The sequence below is a fragment of the Phyllostomus discolor genome, chromosome 10 (genome assembly GCF_004126475.2).
Source record: "Phyllostomus discolor isolate MPI-MPIP mPhyDis1 chromosome 10, mPhyDis1.pri.v3, whole genome shotgun sequence".
Taxonomy (NCBI): domain Eukaryota; kingdom Metazoa; phylum Chordata; class Mammalia; order Chiroptera; family Phyllostomidae; genus Phyllostomus; species Phyllostomus discolor.
In genome coordinates, this window is record NC_040912.2 from 8,719,095 (window position 1) to 8,737,533 (window position 18,439).

Genomic DNA, 18,439 nt, shown 5'->3' on the forward strand with positions numbered 1-18,439 from the left:
CACACAGAGATGTACACGTGTCTCACTCGGAGTGCAAAGGAAGACAAATCCCAGAGCAATGTTTTATACAAAACAAAGCAGTTCTCTTTATTTCTACAAACATTTACAGAGAAGTGACTACGAGCAAGATACTGTCATCAGGTGTTGTGAAAGATACAAGAGTGAGTAAGAGTGCGTTGGGACTAGAAGAAAGGAAACCTATCACCATTCTGAATTTCAAAGGACATCAAAACACCACTCGCAGCTCTGCATTTGTTCGGATTACATGGGAAGCTGGGAATTGTTTTCTGAAACAAGTGTCTTGTAGGAAGAGGATGGTGCAGGGCAGGAATTCTGAAGAGAGCTGGGGATGGGGGACAGAGCCTGCAGCGTGCATGTCTACTGAGGAAGATGACGTGGAGAGAGAGAAAGGAGGGCGGAGGCCGGGAGGGCAATGTCCACATCCCGAGGAAGTCCCGTCGACACGGAAACCGTGCACGGGTCCGAAGGGTCAGAGGGCTCCTATGAGCAGGTTTCCCAATGGCGAGGAGGGTGGGGACCAGTGAGGAGGCGGTTCTGGTAATGGGCCATTTTTAAAGAAATAGCTTCTTAGTTTACTTGTTAGCAATGACCTCCACTTGCCCACCTTTCTGTACAAATTGGAAGCTTCCACGCAATTTCCTGACTATTTCATCCTTCATTTATTCCCCGTTCCTTTGTGTTTCGGAGTCTGTAGAGCCTGCAAGCGCATCCAGCTGGTGTGTGCGCCCTTCTGTGCTCACTGGGCAGGAGGGGCCTCCGGAGGCTCCCCAGGTGAGGGGAGGCAAGTCCACAGCCCTGCTACTGGCCTCAGCGGTCATACCAGTGGCCCGCCTGCTGGGAGCCCCGCCCAGCTGGAAGTCCCGCCCAGCTGGAAGTCCCCAGCTGTGAGTTTTCCGCAAGGCCGTCTGCGTGACTTCTTCACGCAGATCAGATCACGTGACAGCCCTGTGTGAAACTGCAGCGGCTCTCCATTCCGCAAGGGTCCTGGCTCCCAGCCTCCAGCCAGCCCCGCGGCCCACCTCTCGGACTCCTGTCCCTCCACTCCCCCATCACTCAGGCCCTCTGCCCTGCTCACTGTTTCTGCCTCAGGGCCTGAAACTCTCATCCCCTCTGCTTTAAAAACGGTTCTTTCCCCAGAATTCCACACGGCTTCCTCTGCCTCCCTCACCTGCCTCAGCAAGGCCGGCCCTGGCTAGCCTGACCCGCGCACACCCTTCTCACCCCACACCACATGCTCGTCCTCACCGCGGCACTGGTCAGGGTTGGAACTATTTGTTGCTTCTCATTCTTCATCCAATTCTTTGTGAGCAGAAACCCCGTCTGTCTGTTCACAGCTCTGTCCCAAGCACGGGAGGCCCACTGGCCCACGGTTGGTGCTTTGAGGATGCTTCCGACAGGCCCCTGTGCCTGGGTCCCCTGTCGTCACACCCCCCCGCCAGGCCCTCCCAATCCCCCGGCCTGAATCTGACTCCTGGCTGCCTGTCTCTTTCATAAACGCCGTCATCTCCTCCAAAGCACTTTCACCCAGGTTTTCAGTTCATACGTATTTACGTTTACAGTTTCCATTCTCTCCCCGAGAGGAGTGCAGATTGGAGCAGGGCGAGGACTGCCCACCATACCTACTCGGAGGTGTACAGCAGATCCTCGAGTAACGTGTCTTTTTTCCAACGTTGCTTCATTATAGCATTGATTAAATGTCACAGGAGCTTAACTCTTGTTTATAGCAATTAGCCTGAGGCAAAGTCGGTTCCATTATACCACGTTTTGCTTCTAGTCACAGAAGGTAGCGACGAGAAGAGAGGACCAGCTGTCCCTGTGCTGGCCACCACACATTCTCTCTGCCAGGCACACAGTAGGTCTCCCTTACTGGAATGAAGGAGAATTAGAATATCCCGAGTTCCTCCCAGGTTTAGCCAGGCAGTAGAATATTTTAAAAAATAGCCGATGAAAGGCTAGGAGACACAAGTCTCGGTGGGGAAATGTAGAGCTCCTTCCCCGGCTGGAACGTGGTGCTCTTGCGTTTGCTGGAAGGCCAGCAAGCCCACTCCGACTCAGAGGCAGACACCCGCCTCCGTGTCCCCAGCAGGACGCTGGGGCAAAAGGGCTGCACCCGACTCTTCCCGAGCTAGAGGAGACATCCCCGGGCGGCCCTCTGGGGCCAGTGGAGGGCAGGCCGCCCCGTGGCTTGCCCGCGGGCAGGAAGCCTGCCGGCCGGCATCCACAGGGAAGGCAGCCCCAGGGAACAAGGCTGGGTGGGCCTGGGCACGTGGGATCTGGCCCCTCCTGTCCTCTGTCCAGTCGTGTTGGTGCAGATTTGCTCTGTTTTCAGGGGGTTCTCCTGTGAGGAGCTCCAGCTGCTAAAAGGAAAACGACAACAAAAAGAGTGACGACTTACCTTCTACGCAGCAGACAGCTAACTCAGACGTGGGGAAAGGGTGTGGACGGGTGGGCAGTTCGCCAGCGTGGGCCTGTGGGCTGGCGGCAGGTGCTGGCCATGACTTAGCCCACGTTCAGCCCAGAGCTGTGTCTCTTGTTCTCATTTGGAAAGTGGGCTATAACACTGTTTACGGGGCAGGGAGGAAGACTGGCACGGGCGGGGGTCAGGTGACCTGAGTTCTAATCCTGAATCACCATTGGCTAGCCACGCGGCCACGAGCAAGCCCATGCACTTCTCTGGACTTCAGCTTCTTTACATTTAAAATGAAGGGGCTGGCGCACAGCCCTGGAATCTGAAATGACTGCAGACTCCGGTTTCCCGCTGAGTGCACCCCACTACTGTGGGCGGCACGCAGTCCCACCCCACGCCCCCACGCCCCCCGCCCCATACCAACAGGATCCCTCCTCTGATTTGCCGAGCGCGGTCTCCTAGCTGGAACTCCAGCTCCTCCACCTGCTGCCGCAGGGCTCTGCGTAAGGTTCGCAGGTGCTCCGCCTCCTTCCTGCCGGTAAACAATAGAAAGTCCGATTTCACCGTCGCCTCCACCCAAGGGCCGCCTTCCACTGCTCCTCTCAAAATGGAGGTCACTCCTTGGACAGTCCTTGCAAGACAGTGGCCCCTTCTTCGTGGGTAGCGGTTGCAGACACAGGGGTATTACCAGGGCAGGGTTTCTCTTTGTGGACAACTCTGTTGCAGAGTGACTTGCACATCATGAAGTTGATGTTGAGTGCAATGCAATGATTTTTAGTGAGTTTATTAAGCTGTGCAACTGTTACCACCCAGATTCGGAACACTCCTACCTTCCCAATAAGAACCTTCGTGGCTCTTCACAAGTGATCCTTGGTCCCACCCCCAACCTCAGGCGACTGCCAATCTCCTTTTGGGTTGTGTACTTTTAATCTATGTGAAAGTAACACAGGTTGTCTAACTCTCGTAAACCCACCATTTGTACTTGCATGAGACCGTCTCATTGATTAAAGATACCCTGCTAGCTAGGACTTCTTCCAGTCCTGGCATAGCTTCTACCCAGCTACGGCCCACCTCTGACCTCAGAGGGCCCTGGCCTTCAAGCGTTCATGTGGCTGTCCAGCCAATGGCTCTCAAAGACTCCCACCGAGAAAACAAGAACACGAAAACTGGGGCAAAGCTGGCCAGTGGCTCCCGGGTGCTCCTCTGTCCCGCCCTGATCACCTTTCCTGGCTTCAGGTGTGTGTGGGCTGGAACTCACCCTTACGGCTCCCTCAAAGGAACGTGTAATTACCTTTCCTCTTCGGACATGTCCCTGGAAAAGCGGGCCTGCTGTCCTGTAAGGTGCTGTTCCGTTTCCTCCAAATGCTCCCGGAAACACCGGCAGAGCGTCTGCATGGCTTCCATCTCGGGGGCTGTGCCCTGAGAACCATCAGAAAGAGCTCAGAAGGCCGCCCTTCTGATTCGCTGCCCGTTTGCCACGCTGGAGCCTGCTGTCCCACCTGTGTCCGGTCTCCCGCTTTGCCGTCCTGCTAATGTGTGGGGAAGAGAACGGGGAAAGCCCAGCCTCGGGCCTCTCCAAGCCACTGCAGGCAGCACTGGCTGGGACAGGAGGGCGGTGGAAGTTGCTGGGAGGGAAGACAGTCTAGGGGAGGGGTGGCTGGAGGTAAGGGTGGGGGAAATGGCCAGAGGGCGGGCGGGTGGTTAGAGAAGTTGAGTCCACCCTGTTTAACTGTTGCTGGGTACCGCCTCCCTCTGCACCTCAGTAGCACTGAACACATCTGTTCAGATGGTTATGTTTATTCAGAGAAAGTCTTCTAGGAACACTTTTTATTAGTCTTAGCCTGGCTTAACCGCAGTCCCTGGTGAAATCCGGGGTCACCTCCAGCCAGCTAACAAGCCCGCCCACAGGAAGGCAGGCACGGCTAGGCACCCCGTCTCGCCACGAACTGGAACCAGGGACTGAACCACCCTCCCAGGCCTGCTCTGCACCACTCCTGACAGAATCGCTCGTTAAACCTTACTTTCCCAAAGTGTCCCAGGTTCGATTCCCAGCCAGGGTACATTCCTGGGTTGCAGGCCATAACCCCCAGCAACCGCACATTGATGTTTCTCTCTCTGTCTCTCCCTCTCCCTCCCTCCCTTCTCTCTCTAAAAATAAATAAATAAAATCTTTAAAAAAAAACAAAAAAACCTTACTTTCCCTGTGTGCTTTGGTTTCCTTATCTAAATATCTTCTTTCAGCCACCAAGCCCTGCCCATTTGTCAGGCACTCTGCTGATCTGCTGAGTTCTTACCGGGCATCTCCTTCTCCAGCCCGGGTTGGACCATGCTCTGAACGGACCCATCAACCAAACGCCCATCATCCCTACCCATCTGACCAAGTGACAGAAAAGCTGGCTGGAGCCTAATGCTCGCTCCAAACCCAGGCCCATGGGTTCGGACCCCCTTTCTGATTGGTGAGGCAGAGGCTGCTAGTTGCCTACCCGCTATCTTTCTCCCCTTCATTCCTATTAGCAAACTCTAGTAGATTAGGGACAGCCATGTGTCTAAGTAAAAAGACTACATTCCCCAGCATTCCTTGCACACGGGGGAGCGAGGAGATGCTAGTGGAGAGCTCCTGAAAGGAGACCGATTTCTCAGGCAGGCCTCTTTTCAACCTTTTCCTCTTCTTTCCATGGAAACCAGTCTTACAGCTATGTGAATTCCTCCCAGCCCTGCTTTGAAGAAGCCCCAGATTTCTTACCCTTCTCCTCAAAACCACATGGCCAAGATCCCAGCAGCCTGATGGTGTATTTTTTTTAAAACTGGAATTATAATAAAAGTTATTTTCCTAGGAATGCTGTTTTTTTCTATTGAAAGCTTTCCATCATTTTGCTTATTAGAGAGTTCGGTTTTGATTCTATCCTCTAATTTTTATGTCGAACAACACATTTGTATAGCAAAGCTCCCTAGTTACTTTTGCTTCCGTGTGAGTGCACCTGAGTTCACTAGAGGCGTGTCTGAGGCATTCTCGGTGTTGGCAAGAGTGTCTGAAAGGTGACAATTACCTGGCTGGCGTAGCTCAGTGGATTGAGCGCGGGCTGCGAACCAAAGTGTCGCAGGTTCGATTCCCAGTCAGGGCACATGCCTGGGTTGCAGGCCACGGCCCCTAGCAACCGCATATTGATGCTTTTTTTTCTCTTTCTCCCTCCCCTCCCTCTCTAAAAATAAATAAATAAAATCTTTTTAAAAAGGTGACAATTATGGCTCTTGAGGCCACACAAGATCTTAGAGACCGTGAAGGACTTCTTTTCGAGATAAAGTACCGTGACCCGGAATGGTTAACCACATTGTCCGAGGTCAGAACGTGGCAGTTGGATTTCAAACCCAAGCGTGCCGGGTCATTCTTCTCTCTAGTCACAGCGGGGGCTGCAGTGTGGCTGGCCGCCCGGAGAAGTTACTTGTCCCTTTGGCGGGGGCCGATGTGTGGTCCTTGCAGATTCCTACATCGGACAACTTTCCACGGCCAGCGAGACCAGGGACATGGACATAGGCTGCTCAAGTAGGCTTAACATCGTCATGACTGAATGGTCTGTTTCTTCTAGTTATTTTAGGTTTTGTACTTGGAAGGTCGGGTAGGGGCTGAGATACCTGGCCTGGGGCTCCCTGTCAAGGGAGTGGCTTGGAAAATTCTGACACACTGCCACCTCCTGGCCATTTGGGAACACTGAACATACATCTGGACTCGAGAACAAGCATTGAAGGAGTTCCAGAAAAAAGAAAACCTTCAGCAAAGGAATGAATGAATGAATGAATGAATGAATAAAAGAGGATACTGTTCTCAACTCTTTTTTGCATTGTAAGAGCTGCGTTGTAACACAACATCACACAAGGTCTGCTCTACTGGCTCACACCACTAGCCCAGTTCAATGGCCAGAGCCACGCCACTGAGAAACAATGAACTTCTGAACCGGCTACACAGTGTGTGCTTTCTTTTTTCTTTACATCTAAATCATAAACTTTATCAAAAGAATTTCTTAATACCAAAAAATCTAATTTATGATACATCTTCTTTTCTGGAAAATTTTTAAATGAACAAATCATTGTGAAGAATTCACTTATGCGCAAAAATTTAATTATGCCGGTAAACCATGGTCTCAGGGGACTCCCACGACCATGGAAATGGCATTGACCAGCCGAGTGTGTCTCTCTCTGCACTGGTACCTGCTGCCACGTGAGGGGGTGCGGCGGTGATGGTTTCCTGAGCTTTTAACCTAAAACACTTTTAATTTCGGCATCTGCTTGGAACTCCCACTGCTGTCAAGAGATGGCATCAATCTCTGCCTGTAATCTCCACTTGGTCCAAGACCTGTTTTCTGGATAATTTTCTCATTAATTATGAACTTTTATATCCTTCGCTAGCACCCAGAAGCTAACTTGGAGCTGGTTTTCTCCAGGATGTTTTTCGGGCCTGCAGACCCAGGTTTGCTCACCGTGGATGCTCTTTCTCTCTGTTTCTGAGTCTATTCTTTCGTTTAGTTAAGTGCCCTCTTGCACGGGTGGGTGAAATGCCTTACTTTCACTTGCTTTTCTGCCTCTGTGTGTGTGTGCGCACAGGAGCACAAATATGCACGTGTGTGTGTGTTCTGGTTGTTTCCTTTGAGTGTATGTTTCTGGTTCCTTGGATTTAAAGAAAGAGAAATACCTCGTCTTCTAGTAAAACCCAACGTAGTATAAATTGCAGCAGGCATATAGTGCTAAATCAGTTTGACATAAAAATATCATTTTTTGGTATAATTGCCAATTGTAAGAATGGGAGGGCTAAGCTGATGGGGGACCAGGTATTAGCAGACACGGGATGGTGGTATGCATGCTCATCCAAACTCCTGTTCCTTTAAGCCTCACACACGAGTCTGGGCTGGGCCGCGGAAGCCCTCACCTCCCTCGAAGTGCCACAGGTCGCAGAGTCAGCTCAGGAGGGGCGACTCTCGGGTGGCCAGATCTCGCCACACTGTGGGGGCTACTCAGAGCCTGGCTCACAGACCCTGGGTGGCTTGTGCGAGACTACACAGCTAAGGGACGGTGAGACAGAGAGTGGGTTAGTTTGACTGCATTGTAGCTGAGGTTCCAATGCAGCCAAGTTTATAACCTCCCACAGGGATTTATGTAAGGTTCTACAGCCCTCTGTTCAACAGGAATTGAAAATGAAATTTGCCTTCCTTAACTCACAAGGTACCAGGAAGCGTAAAAGAAGCAGACATTTGTGAGAAAAGACCGTAAACCACAAAGCGCTCCACAAACACCACTTGCGACTTGCAACGGGAAGGTGTGCCCAAGAGCTTGTGTGGAGAAGGCAGCCCAAACGGCACCCCTTTGCAGTCTGTTGCCTCATCTGTGCCACCCCCCCACCACACCCCCTTTGCAGAGATCATACTCACAGAGCACAGCTCCCCCACTGCGGTGTCCCGAAGGACTTCCAAGGTCTTCATGCACTGGGTCTCCAAGTGACCCTGAGAGCACAGGCCATGCCTGCAGGCTGAGGACACCGGGCCGGAGCTCAGTCCCGCCCAGTGGCAGTGGGGATGGTGGTGACAGCAGTCCCGGCAGTGGGCAGGTGCGGCCCAGCAGATGCACGCCGGGCAGCTACTGGGGAAGCCGGTGTCTAGGGAGACGGATTTGGTGAGGGGCTGGGCCTTGTTCCTTGGCACTGAACAGCAGTGCCAGGACCTGGGCTCCCATTCACAAGTCTGAACAGAAACGTCATTGAACTGTCTGGCTCCTGTCCCCAGAACTGGTCGTGTCGTGGTTACAGGGTCCCCCACAGTGCATTCTGAACTTGTTCTTCCAGAGTGAGTCCCCCAGGCCACAGCACTCTGGGCAGCTGACAGCAGACTGGAGGACAGCTGCACTGTCACAGACTCGGAGCCGGCGGCATCTGAGTCAGCGTCGGGAGGAAGGGCTCCCAGCTCAGGTTCTGCCCAGGGTGGTATCTGACCCAAAGCCCCACACCTTGGCATTGCTTGGGGAGCAGCACCCCCAGGCAGAGTATTTACGTGGGGTACGGCCTTTTCAGATGTGTGACTAAGGGCCACTGCAGAGGTCCTGACTGCGCCGTTCTTGGGGACAGACGGTGGCGGACTTCCTCGTGTCTGGGAGCGGTGGCTGAAGTCAGGACAGGTGTCACTGCTTCCTGCTCCTCTCGGGGCCTCGGAGCCGGCGGGCAGGGACTTGTCCGGAGCACCATCCGTTCCCGGAGACGTGTGAGGCTCCCAGGGGGGGCTTTGCACGTGCACCTCCCTGGCTCCCTCGAGCCTCAGAAACCCATCGTCCCCTTCGGTCACCAGGAACTCCAGGGGACAATCACCCCGGCGGGGAGTCCTGCCAATGTTGGCCTCATGCTGAGTGTGGGGCATGGGTGGGGGCTGCCTCTGGTGGCTGTCTTTCCCTGGGCGCTCTCCTCCAGCGGTGGCCCAGCTCAGGGCCACGTCTGAGGTGGACAGTCCTGGCTGCACCCCCATGGCCTCGGGCTGAGACTCCTTCTCCACCTCCGGTTCTGGGGACTTGTCCTCTAAGACACTCCAGTCTTGGCTGGAAAAGGACGTACTCGCCCCACTCTTGGAGCTGGACTCCTCCGAGTCTCGCTGGCAGTGCTGGGCGGACCCTAAGCTCGGGCTCTGGCCGCCTGGGTCTGTGCATCCCTCCTCGGCAGGGGCCTGGCCTGCAGGCAAGGGAGGCACCTGTGGAAGAAGCCAGGGAGGGGGCAAAGGCGTCAGGAAGGTGGGGGAGGCACTCGACTTAGTATGTGCTTTCTTTTTCCCTTATCGTTACCATCATGAGGCTCAGCTTATTTAGCAAAATTAAAAGAAAATAAAAGGCAGAGGAATGCTGAGCTTCTCGGCACCCTGTGTAATGTCCCCTGTCCCTTGGGGGCCTGGGGCATTGTCTTCTAAGCATCAACTGCCCTTTCCGATCTCGGCAGCACACTGGGAGCTTGTACTTCCTCCCACCCTGTTCCTACCCTTCCGGGGTGGCCGTCCACCTGCCAGGCTGGTGGTTCCGGCGGTTCCTCCAGGAACCCGCTGCTGTCCGACTGGCAGCTGTTGGCTCTGCTCACTGTGGCACCTGCGGAGAGAAAGGAAGAGGCCAGGGTGAGCATGGTGCGAACAGGCCGACACAACGGTGCTCCAAGCCCCCGAGTGCCCGACGTGCCGTAGACCCTCCAAACGCCTGCTGTGGGGAAGGAGAGGTGAGAGAGGCAGTTCCAAGGATTTCACCATCCCCCCGATGGTCAGAGGGTCCATGTAAAACTGCATCACTGGTTTCCTAATACAAGGAGCACACCATGAAACAGAGCAGAGGGACTAACATCTCTGAGAATAACAGTGACTGTGAAATGGGTCTTTACTGAGGGAAGGAAATCCAGAAGGAAATGCACATGCCTTACCTGTCACGCTAACAATAAACAATAGAACCCCAAATTTATACGTCTGTATGTAAGTGAATGTTTGTGTCCCCCCCAATTTCATATGCTGAAATTCTAACCCCCAAGGTGGCAGTATTAGGGAGCAGGCCCTTTGGGAGGTTATCTGGCAATGAGGTCGGGGCTCTTATTAAGGAGATTAGTGCCCTTATGAAGGACACCCCAGAGAGCTCCCTCGTCCTTCCGTCCTTCCACCAGGCGAGGACACAGCAAGAGGTGAGCATCTGTGAACCAGGAAACGGGCCCTTGCCAGACACGGAATCTGCAGGCACCTTGACCTTGGACTTCCAGCATCCAGAACTGAGAAATAAACTTCTGTTGTTAAGCCACCCAGCAGCCCAAATGGACTAAGACATACTTATTCTTGTTCTTTGAGCTAAACATTGGCTGGGAGCCCCTTACAAACCTCCTCTGGACTCTGCTTATATGACCACCAGTCCCTGCTCACCTTTGACAGTGCTGCTCCTGTCATTTCGAGAGGCTGAGAGGGACAGAGGAGGAACAATGTTGTGGGTAGGCAGGCAACGACTCTCTAAGCATGCCCATCTTGAAATTCTAAGCCTGTCTGTACCCTCTTACATAAATTGCCGGGTATGTTAATGGGTGTGGGGGAAGTGGGTGGTGGCTAAAGATGAAATGGTGGGATTTTCCCCTCTTCTTTAGTGAGAAATGCGTCCAGCTACACTACGGTATGGGCTAGACCAGGAGGTCTCGGGAAGAGGGGGGTTGGAATGTAGCTTCCTCATGATACCAACAGCAGAAGGAGGAGAGGAGAAGCCTGGGCACGGGTCTGGGGAGTGGGCTGAAGGGAAGAGCTGATGGCTGGTGGGTGCAGTGCTTGGATATCCGGGACCTAAGGGAGAAGTAGGGAATTTGTCTTGGCGTGAAGGACTAGATGCTATAGAAGACTTCAAAGGGAAAGACGGACAATCCAGCCTCTGCTTGTGTGTTCCAGGTCCAATGGTCAAGGTCAGCCCCACTACCAAGGGCAGCAGCGCCTCCTCCATTGTAGGACTGCCTCCGACCGGCCTTTCCTGCCCACGTGTCCGACCAAGTGGAGATGGAGTTCCAGGGGGTGGTGTCTACCAGCCCACATCCCAGCTGCCTCCCCCTGAGGTCGACGTAGACAGAAAGAAGCTTAGATTTGTAGAATGAAAAATTTGTAAACTCCATGTTCGTGAATTCACTTCAAATAAAATGAACGGCTACAAGTCAGAGGATGTCAGTCTTCAATGGCTGAAGCCTAGAGGGATGAAGGAAATCTGAGCAAAGTTTTGAGGTCACAATGTCCTTTGACACAGCTGTTATTTTGTGTCACGTAATGAAGGGTACACTTACGAGTCATAGACCTAAACGAGACCTCTGCTTCTGGCAAGCTGGAGTAACAAAAATGAGATTTCTCTGCCACCTAAACAACAAAAAAACTGGACAAAGGCTATGAAAATACAGTTTGGGGAAAATGGACCCCAGGTCATTAAAAACAGAGAGTGTGAGCCTGTGGTCACCCTGAGAGCGTTTGCAGGCCCTGCTGCAGGGCCGGCCACCCCCGGGTTGGGGGGCAGAACTGAGAGTCTGGAAGGACGGTGCTGGCTCCAGCTCACAGGGTCAGGAGGGGGCAGGAGAGAGCTGCACAGAGAGAGAACTCGGCGGGGCCCCCTTGAGTACGCAGCCGAGTGCTGATCAGCTCGTGCACAGGAGAAGACCCAGAAGACTGTGGGAAGGAGCCCTGGGGAAGGATTAGAAGACACAATGCCCAACACTCGCCCAGGCCTGGAATGGTGCTTGCTCCCTCCAGCCAGAGGCCAGAGCTCCGTACTTCACGGAGCATCGGCAGGACACAGAAGTCAGCTGGGTCTTGTCTCAGGACTGAGGAATAATCAGCCCTCAAGTGAGTGGTGTTCCCACCTAACAGCTCTTCAAATGAAGATCGAAAATGATCAAACTGTCTCCAAGTAGCCCAACTGTGTCTCAGGCCTAAGCTGAAGAGTATTCATGGCAACACAGTAACACCTAGCACCCACCGGTCAAACCCACCATATCCGGCATCTTGTGAAAACCACTAGGTGTGCAATGAATCCAGAAAATATGACCCATAGCGAGAAGAAAAATCAAAACCAATCAATCGAAATGAACCTAAAACTGACACAGATGTGAGAATTAGCAAACAGGAACATGAAAACACTGATTATTACTATCATCCATATATTCAAGGAGAAGAAAGATTAAATGTGTTAAGTAGAGATTACGAGATATTCAAATACACCCAGGTTGCAATTCTAGAGGTGAAAGCTGCAGTGTTTTAGGTAAAAGTTATACTAGATGAGATTAAGAGCATTTTGGAAATGGCAGAAGAAAAGAGCAGTGAAACTGAAGACAGGGCCATAGAAACAAGTCCCAAATAAAAGACAGAGGTCACAAAAATAGGAATTTAAAAAACCGAAAGAGCATCAGGGAGCCTGGGACACCTCCAAGCAGCCGAGTTCATGAGTGATTGGGATGTCCGGAAGAAGAGAGGGCACACTGGACAAAACGATTCCAGGAAGAGTTTGTTTCGAGAAGGTGAACCAACCCCGAACACAAGAAATAGGAAGAAAACTGTAACCAGGCACATCAAGAAGAAATTGTCCAACACCAATGATCGAGAGGAAAGTCTTAAAATAAACCAGAGAAAAAAAGACACATGATGTGCGGAAGAAACAAAGGTGAGAAAGGCAGGAGATTTCTCATCGGAATAATCCAAGCAGAAGAGAGTGGAGTAACCTCTTTAAAGTACTGAAAGAATTAAAAAAACCCTGTGTGGGTGTGTTTTAAAGATTTGTTACCTAAATCTTTTAAAAGATACTTGACTATTTAAACAAAAATAATACAAGGTAGCATGGGGTTTATAACAAAGACTTAGAAGATGGAAAAAAAAAACCCCAAACACCTGTTAGAAAATTGGTTCATTTGCATGGAAGGAACTGCCTGTAAAATTTTCCTTTGTGACGCACCATTTTTATCCAGGCTTTAACCTGGGTGGATAGAATACTTGTTTACTTGTTGTCAAAGGACATAGTTTACATGCATTGTGTATAACAGGAAATTGTGCAATGATTTCTACAATATTATGCAACATTTAACACTTCACTGCTCTGGTTATAATTCACTCAGCCAATATTAAAACTCTTCAGATCCTTTTAGAATTAGAAAGAAGCCTACTTATAGCAACTATGGGCATAAAATAGATGGTGATTATAACAGAAACCTTTCAAAAGCTCAATGCAGACTTTCAAACATTTTTTGGTTCTATCCAAAGGGCTGGAGCCTCTCCACAGACTCTCTCTACACAAACCTCCTGTTCAAAGCCCCCCTCGTGTGCCTCAGGCCCCACCACAGCCCGTCTCCCCTGCATCCCTGCTTTGTCTCTGTGCAGGGAACAAAGTGTGCAGGCAGAAGCAGCGGGCCAGATGGCAAGGCTATGGAACCAATGGGGGCGGGGCCCAAAAGGTATTCACCCCGAGGGCCGAACCTTGCTGAAGGACGGACAAAACAGACTTGGAACTTCTTGTCTGTCTCCATGCTTTGGTGCAGAGTTTGCACCGTGAGCTCTGAAGGGTCCTGGCGCATCCCCATTCTTAACACCTTCCGGACAAGCTCTGTTTTGGAGTGAAGGCTTCACGTAAAATGTTTGCTGTCCCCCGCTCACACCTCTAGGAGCTGCTGCGTTCAGAGTCGGACTCTCCCACTTACTCGCTGGGCGATCCTGGGCCTGCCACTCTGTGCTCTCCGAGTCTGTTCTCACGGGGAAGAAATGGGTGTGGTAACAGTATTTGACCTGTGGGGTTGCAGTGAGAATACTATCCAATAATATACACACGAAGACTTATGCATATGTAGAAAGATGACATAATGATAGATATAAATTTTTGCTGAGCAGCATCTTAATATTAACTAACTACTCAATCATTATTTATTAGTATCAATTTCATTAGTGAGTATAATGATTAATATTAACATTTACTAGAGATTCCCCTTTGCAGCACAGGACTCCCTTCACAGAGTTAGATGTTGCCTTGCCTACACTGGTGGACCCGTCCCGGGAAGGACCCACCCACCTTCTGAAACTTCTCTGCCTGGGAGGAGGTGACGGACGCCTCGGGCACTTTGTCCGAACGGTCAGCAGGTGGCAGCCTCGCACCAACGGCAGCGCAGCACGGAGGAGCCAGGGCCCTGCGTGAGAATGACTTGGCTGTCTTGTAGGGAAAGTCCACCGAGGGCTGCTTTTCTGAGCTGGCCTGGTAATAGAAACTTCCGAATCCTACTGGCCAGCTTCACACTCAACTTAGTCTGACTTCCGATTGGCTGGGGGCGGGGGGGAACCCTTTGGAATTACGAGGTGAATGAGGGCAGAGAAAACGACAGGAGTCTTTCGGGGGGCGAGGTGCGCTGGAGTTGTCAAGCCAAAGGAACATTCAACCCGAGACTCTCTGGGGGCGACCATCTTCATCTTTTCTTCACCATTCTACTTTGCCCACCCCTTTGCCACGTTTCTCTCTCTTCTGTCCCCAGATGGTGGGAAGTTCCATGACAACTCTGGAGTGACACTGAGGTGTGGCAGCAAGCGATCTCCGGCTGGACAGTTGAGGCATGCCAACTCCACGGCCGTCAGGGGCCGGGCAGCAGCGAGTGTGGGGAGCAGCTGTGTTCAGACAACAGGGAGCAGGGTGGGTTGTGTGCACTTGGCAGTGGGCCGAGGTCACTCCACAGGCACCCACGTAGGAAGCCAGGATGGTGCCACCTTCCGTCCAAGGCAGGAATCCCTTCCAGAACGTTCCCGGTGACATGGATCTACTCTTACGTAGTCAGAACATGCCATACGTTTTAGAGAATGCTTTTACACTGAACCAAATGTGCTCCGTGGAGCAGTGTGAAACAGTCCGACCAGCCCCTTGCAAGGCAGCTCTCCCGTCCTCCCCAGGCCTCTCCCCTCAGCGTCAGTCTCCCCAGGGCCTTGGAGCCAGCCCTCACAGGGCAGGGCTGCAGGCTCTGTGTCTTGTACTTTCGAATGAGCTCTTAGCGGTGCGTGCGGTGACACCTGGCACCTGCAGCCCCGTCGAGGCTGTGATACGTTGTGACCAGCACGGAGCAGAGGAGGCCCCGTCCGGCCTCGGGATATTTCACATCTACACACGCAGCCGAGGCTGCGGCAGTCTGGGCCAGTGCATTCCCCGAGTTGTCAGCCCGGGGTCAGCCTCTGTTTCGACACGGAGAAACGCATGTTTTGAGAACCGAAGGAATGATTTCATCTGTGTGCTTGTGGGATTTGGTGTAGCTCGTCTGGGACCATGGGTGTTCCCTCCTGTCAAGGCTAATGCCGACCTCCGTTCTGAAGTCTGAGTGAGTCAGCTGCAGTTCTGAGATGCGTCTTGCTGTGGGCCAAGTCGCTGTTCACATGCTGAAGAGAACAGGACACGGACAACTTGAAAGGGCACAGAGTTCTTGATTTGCCAACTTTCCACTTTAAAACTCAATGGACGAGCCCCCGTGACCTCCTGGCATCTAACAGGTGGATGCCGGTTGAGAGGGAAGTGAGCGCGAAGAACCTTCTCTAGGTCCTGCGGTCTGAGCGTTGTATTCTCAACATACATCATTCACACTGCTTCCTCTGGCGTATTTCCAGTACCATTCTCTTAAAACCTGTCTTAACAACACACCACCTCAACACACTGAAAAGACATTGTGGAGTAAGATATTCAGAGCAAGTGACTTGGCGACCTCTCTCGGCCCCTCCTCCCCCACCAGCTGCGTCTCTGCCCCCCGGAGGAAGAGGCCAGCGTGCCTGGAAGTGAAGCGGCATGAAGCGGTCAGGGGCTGGTCACGCACACTCGTGGGAGAAACAAGCTAAAACCTGAACAGCAAAGCTGCGTTCATTGTCCTGGAAGAATGTGATGGCAGATTTTAATTTAGACCCAGTGCTCGTCTTGTACTTCAACATGAAGAATAGAAGTTTCCAGCACAAAATGAACACTGGTCCCCATCACCACTTGAGACCGTAGCTGGGTTGCAAATTTTGTAACACCGATTTCTTTGGAGCTTCTCATGTCTGTCCTGACTCAACTGCCGTGCGTGTGGAGGTGACCAGTCCCCCACTGTTCCTTCTCCCGTGCAGCTGTCTGCCAGCAAACAGTGGCTGGTCAGGCGATTGTCAGCGTCAAATGCGCAGACCGTCAGAGGCGGTGGAAGTCCTTTCACACGGAAGTCTACTTGGTCAGCAGTAATAACCCAGGATGGAGAAGGAAGACAAATTGCAGTCACTGCACTGGAGAACTAAGATTTCCATCCGAAACCAGGCTCCTGCTTCCCCCCTTGCTGCCTCCGGGGACCGTGTGGGACGTGTGGCTACATCAGAGACAAGGGGAGCCTCCGGGCAGCTGGTGTGTTGGTTCCCCTTTGCCCCTCCTTATCTCTACTGTCCCCACTCCAGTCATTCTCTGCCCCGTCTGTGCTCCGGGCTGTCACACGTGTTCAGTCGATAGGAGGTGCCCATGGAGGTAGGAGACCGAGGGCAGGAGAAGGAGCTCGGGGTATTGACTTGGCACCTCGTCCTTCTGAGACAACTGCAGAGCATCCTGCCAGCGTTCCTGGTGGGGGCTTCCCTTCTGGGGCTTCCGCCTTTGCCAGGCTCCAGGAACATGAGCCTCTCCCTCTGCTTTTTCAGACTCATGGGTGACCACGGCTCGCTACTCCTGCTAGCCTGGGAGTGTCTCCCCACCTCTTACCGACTCCGGAATCCAGCCCCACTCAGTCCATAGTTCTTTTCAAAAATCTTCTCAGAGAAGCCCTTTGAATGCTCATCTCTTTCCTGCCTGAGTGACGGACCCCCGGCACCATGGACCACTCCGTCACAAATGCCATGGCTTACCTAGTGCTCACACAGCCCTGTACCTTTTCAGGTTAATTCGGATTACTCTGCTTTTTCATAAACGAAGAGGCGGGGGTAACCTCAGCTCAGGCAAGCGTGGAGGAAAGCTGGACAGAGGACTGGGACACGGCTCTCCGTAACTGTCACACTGAATCCCTTTTGTCTCTTGGTCCTGCTCATTTTAATGATTCTCCAAAGAATATCGTCATGTCCCCTTTTCTCCCTATTACTGATGTTATTTTTTATTGCTTCCAAGTCATTTTAAGGTTTTATTTGAAAGCATTTGATATATAATCTCCACTCCTTCAACGGCAGCGTTTACTGACTGGGTGTTCTGCGCCAGGCCCTGGGGGAACGGTGGGGAGAATCGAAGACACAGCCCAGCATCTGATGAGATTGTCCGTGGGCAAAGCCACAGGTTAAGGGTGAAATATGTGGTAAAAAATACTAGGAATGCCCTTTAATTTAAATTGATGACAAGGGAAAATACCCAGAACATCTTCCCCAACATATTTGTTTTAGAAACATGTAATTCACAAGGTATGCCTTCTAAGCAACCAAATAAAATAAAATCATCTTAAAACAGATGACTAGCCACCCTTTAATAGAAAGCTTTATGTATTTATAAATTCCTTCTAAAAATACTTATCTCCTGAGTGCCTACTGTGTGTGAGACAATGTGCTGGATTCCGGGGATACACAAGGAAGAAGACCACACATCCCCTTTCCGGGAATTCACCGTCTAACACTGAGAAGGGCCTTAGCCCTCACAAAGAGTCAAACTGAGCCCTGGCTGGCGTAGTTCAGTGGATTGAGCGCAGGCTGCAAACCAAAGTGTTGCAGGTTCGATTCCCAGTCAGGGCACATGCCTGGGTTGCAGGCCATGACCCCCAGCAACCGCACATTGATGTTTCTCTCTCTATCTCCCTCCCTTCCCTCTCTAAAAATAAATAAAATCTTAAAAAAAAAGAGTCAAACTGCCTTTACAACGAGAGCCTTTGGGCACATTTAAAACTCAGCTCCTTTATCTAGGGCCCCAGCAGCCCTGGCTCCTCTTCTAGAGCAGGGTTTCACAGGCCTGGGAACAGTGGATTCAAATGCTGAAAGCTATTCGGGACAGAAATCCTGAGTACCTAGGACAGGAAAACAATGCAATAAGACTGCTGTTATCTACCTCCGGGATACTCTTGACAGAGAAGGGAAGCAGGATGACAGGGGAAAAGAACAATCATGGGTCCAGGGATAGTAGAACGCAAACAAAAATAAATTAGGAAAACTCATCTCTACCTTGTAGCACCAGGATAGTGATGGCAATTTAAAACGTGATCTATGGCAACGCCCAGAACATAGGGGCACACACCCAAACTTAAAGCATGAATTGTAGCCAGAAGGTGGCCTGTTTCAGATTGACTTTTCATAAGGCGTTAGATGGTTGGCCTGATTTCAAACAAGCGATTTTAATATCTTTGGCCACACAAAATATACTCCACTGCTTTATGAGATGTTATGATTCTTTTTTCTGGACTTTGCTCTTACAAAAGAAAAACCGCAAGATGCGTGCACAGCAACAGATTTGAGGCTGAATCCTTTTTTCTTGGTAGAACATGTTTTTGCCAAGTTTACAACCCACTTGAACTTCTGTCTGTTCTTT

General features: G+C 51.6%; 1 protein-coding gene across 3 annotated transcripts in view; it reads right to left on the bottom strand.

The window, feature by feature from the left end:
* Positions 1-1,475: 1,475 nt before the first annotated feature.
* The window catches only part of ITPRID1 (ITPR interacting domain containing 1), a 68,295-nt gene continuing 51,331 nt past the window's right edge, over positions 1,476-18,439 (bottom strand). For 2 of the 3 annotated variants that reach the window (XM_036010441.1, XM_036010438.1), the window contains exons 9-13: positions 9,447-9,529; positions 7,846-9,144; positions 3,720-3,847; positions 2,849-2,960; positions 1,476-2,378 (exon numbers count right to left, since the gene is read on the bottom strand). In XM_036010441.1, the coding sequence (XP_035866334.1) occupies positions 2,073-2,378; positions 2,849-2,960; positions 3,720-3,847; positions 7,846-9,144; positions 9,447-9,529 (1,928 nt within the window). In that variant the 3' untranslated portion in view covers positions 1,476-2,072. The remainder of the gene's footprint in view (positions 2,379-2,848; positions 2,961-3,719; positions 3,848-7,845; positions 9,145-9,446; positions 9,530-18,439) is intronic. The other variant, XM_036010440.1, reaches the window with a different exon arrangement.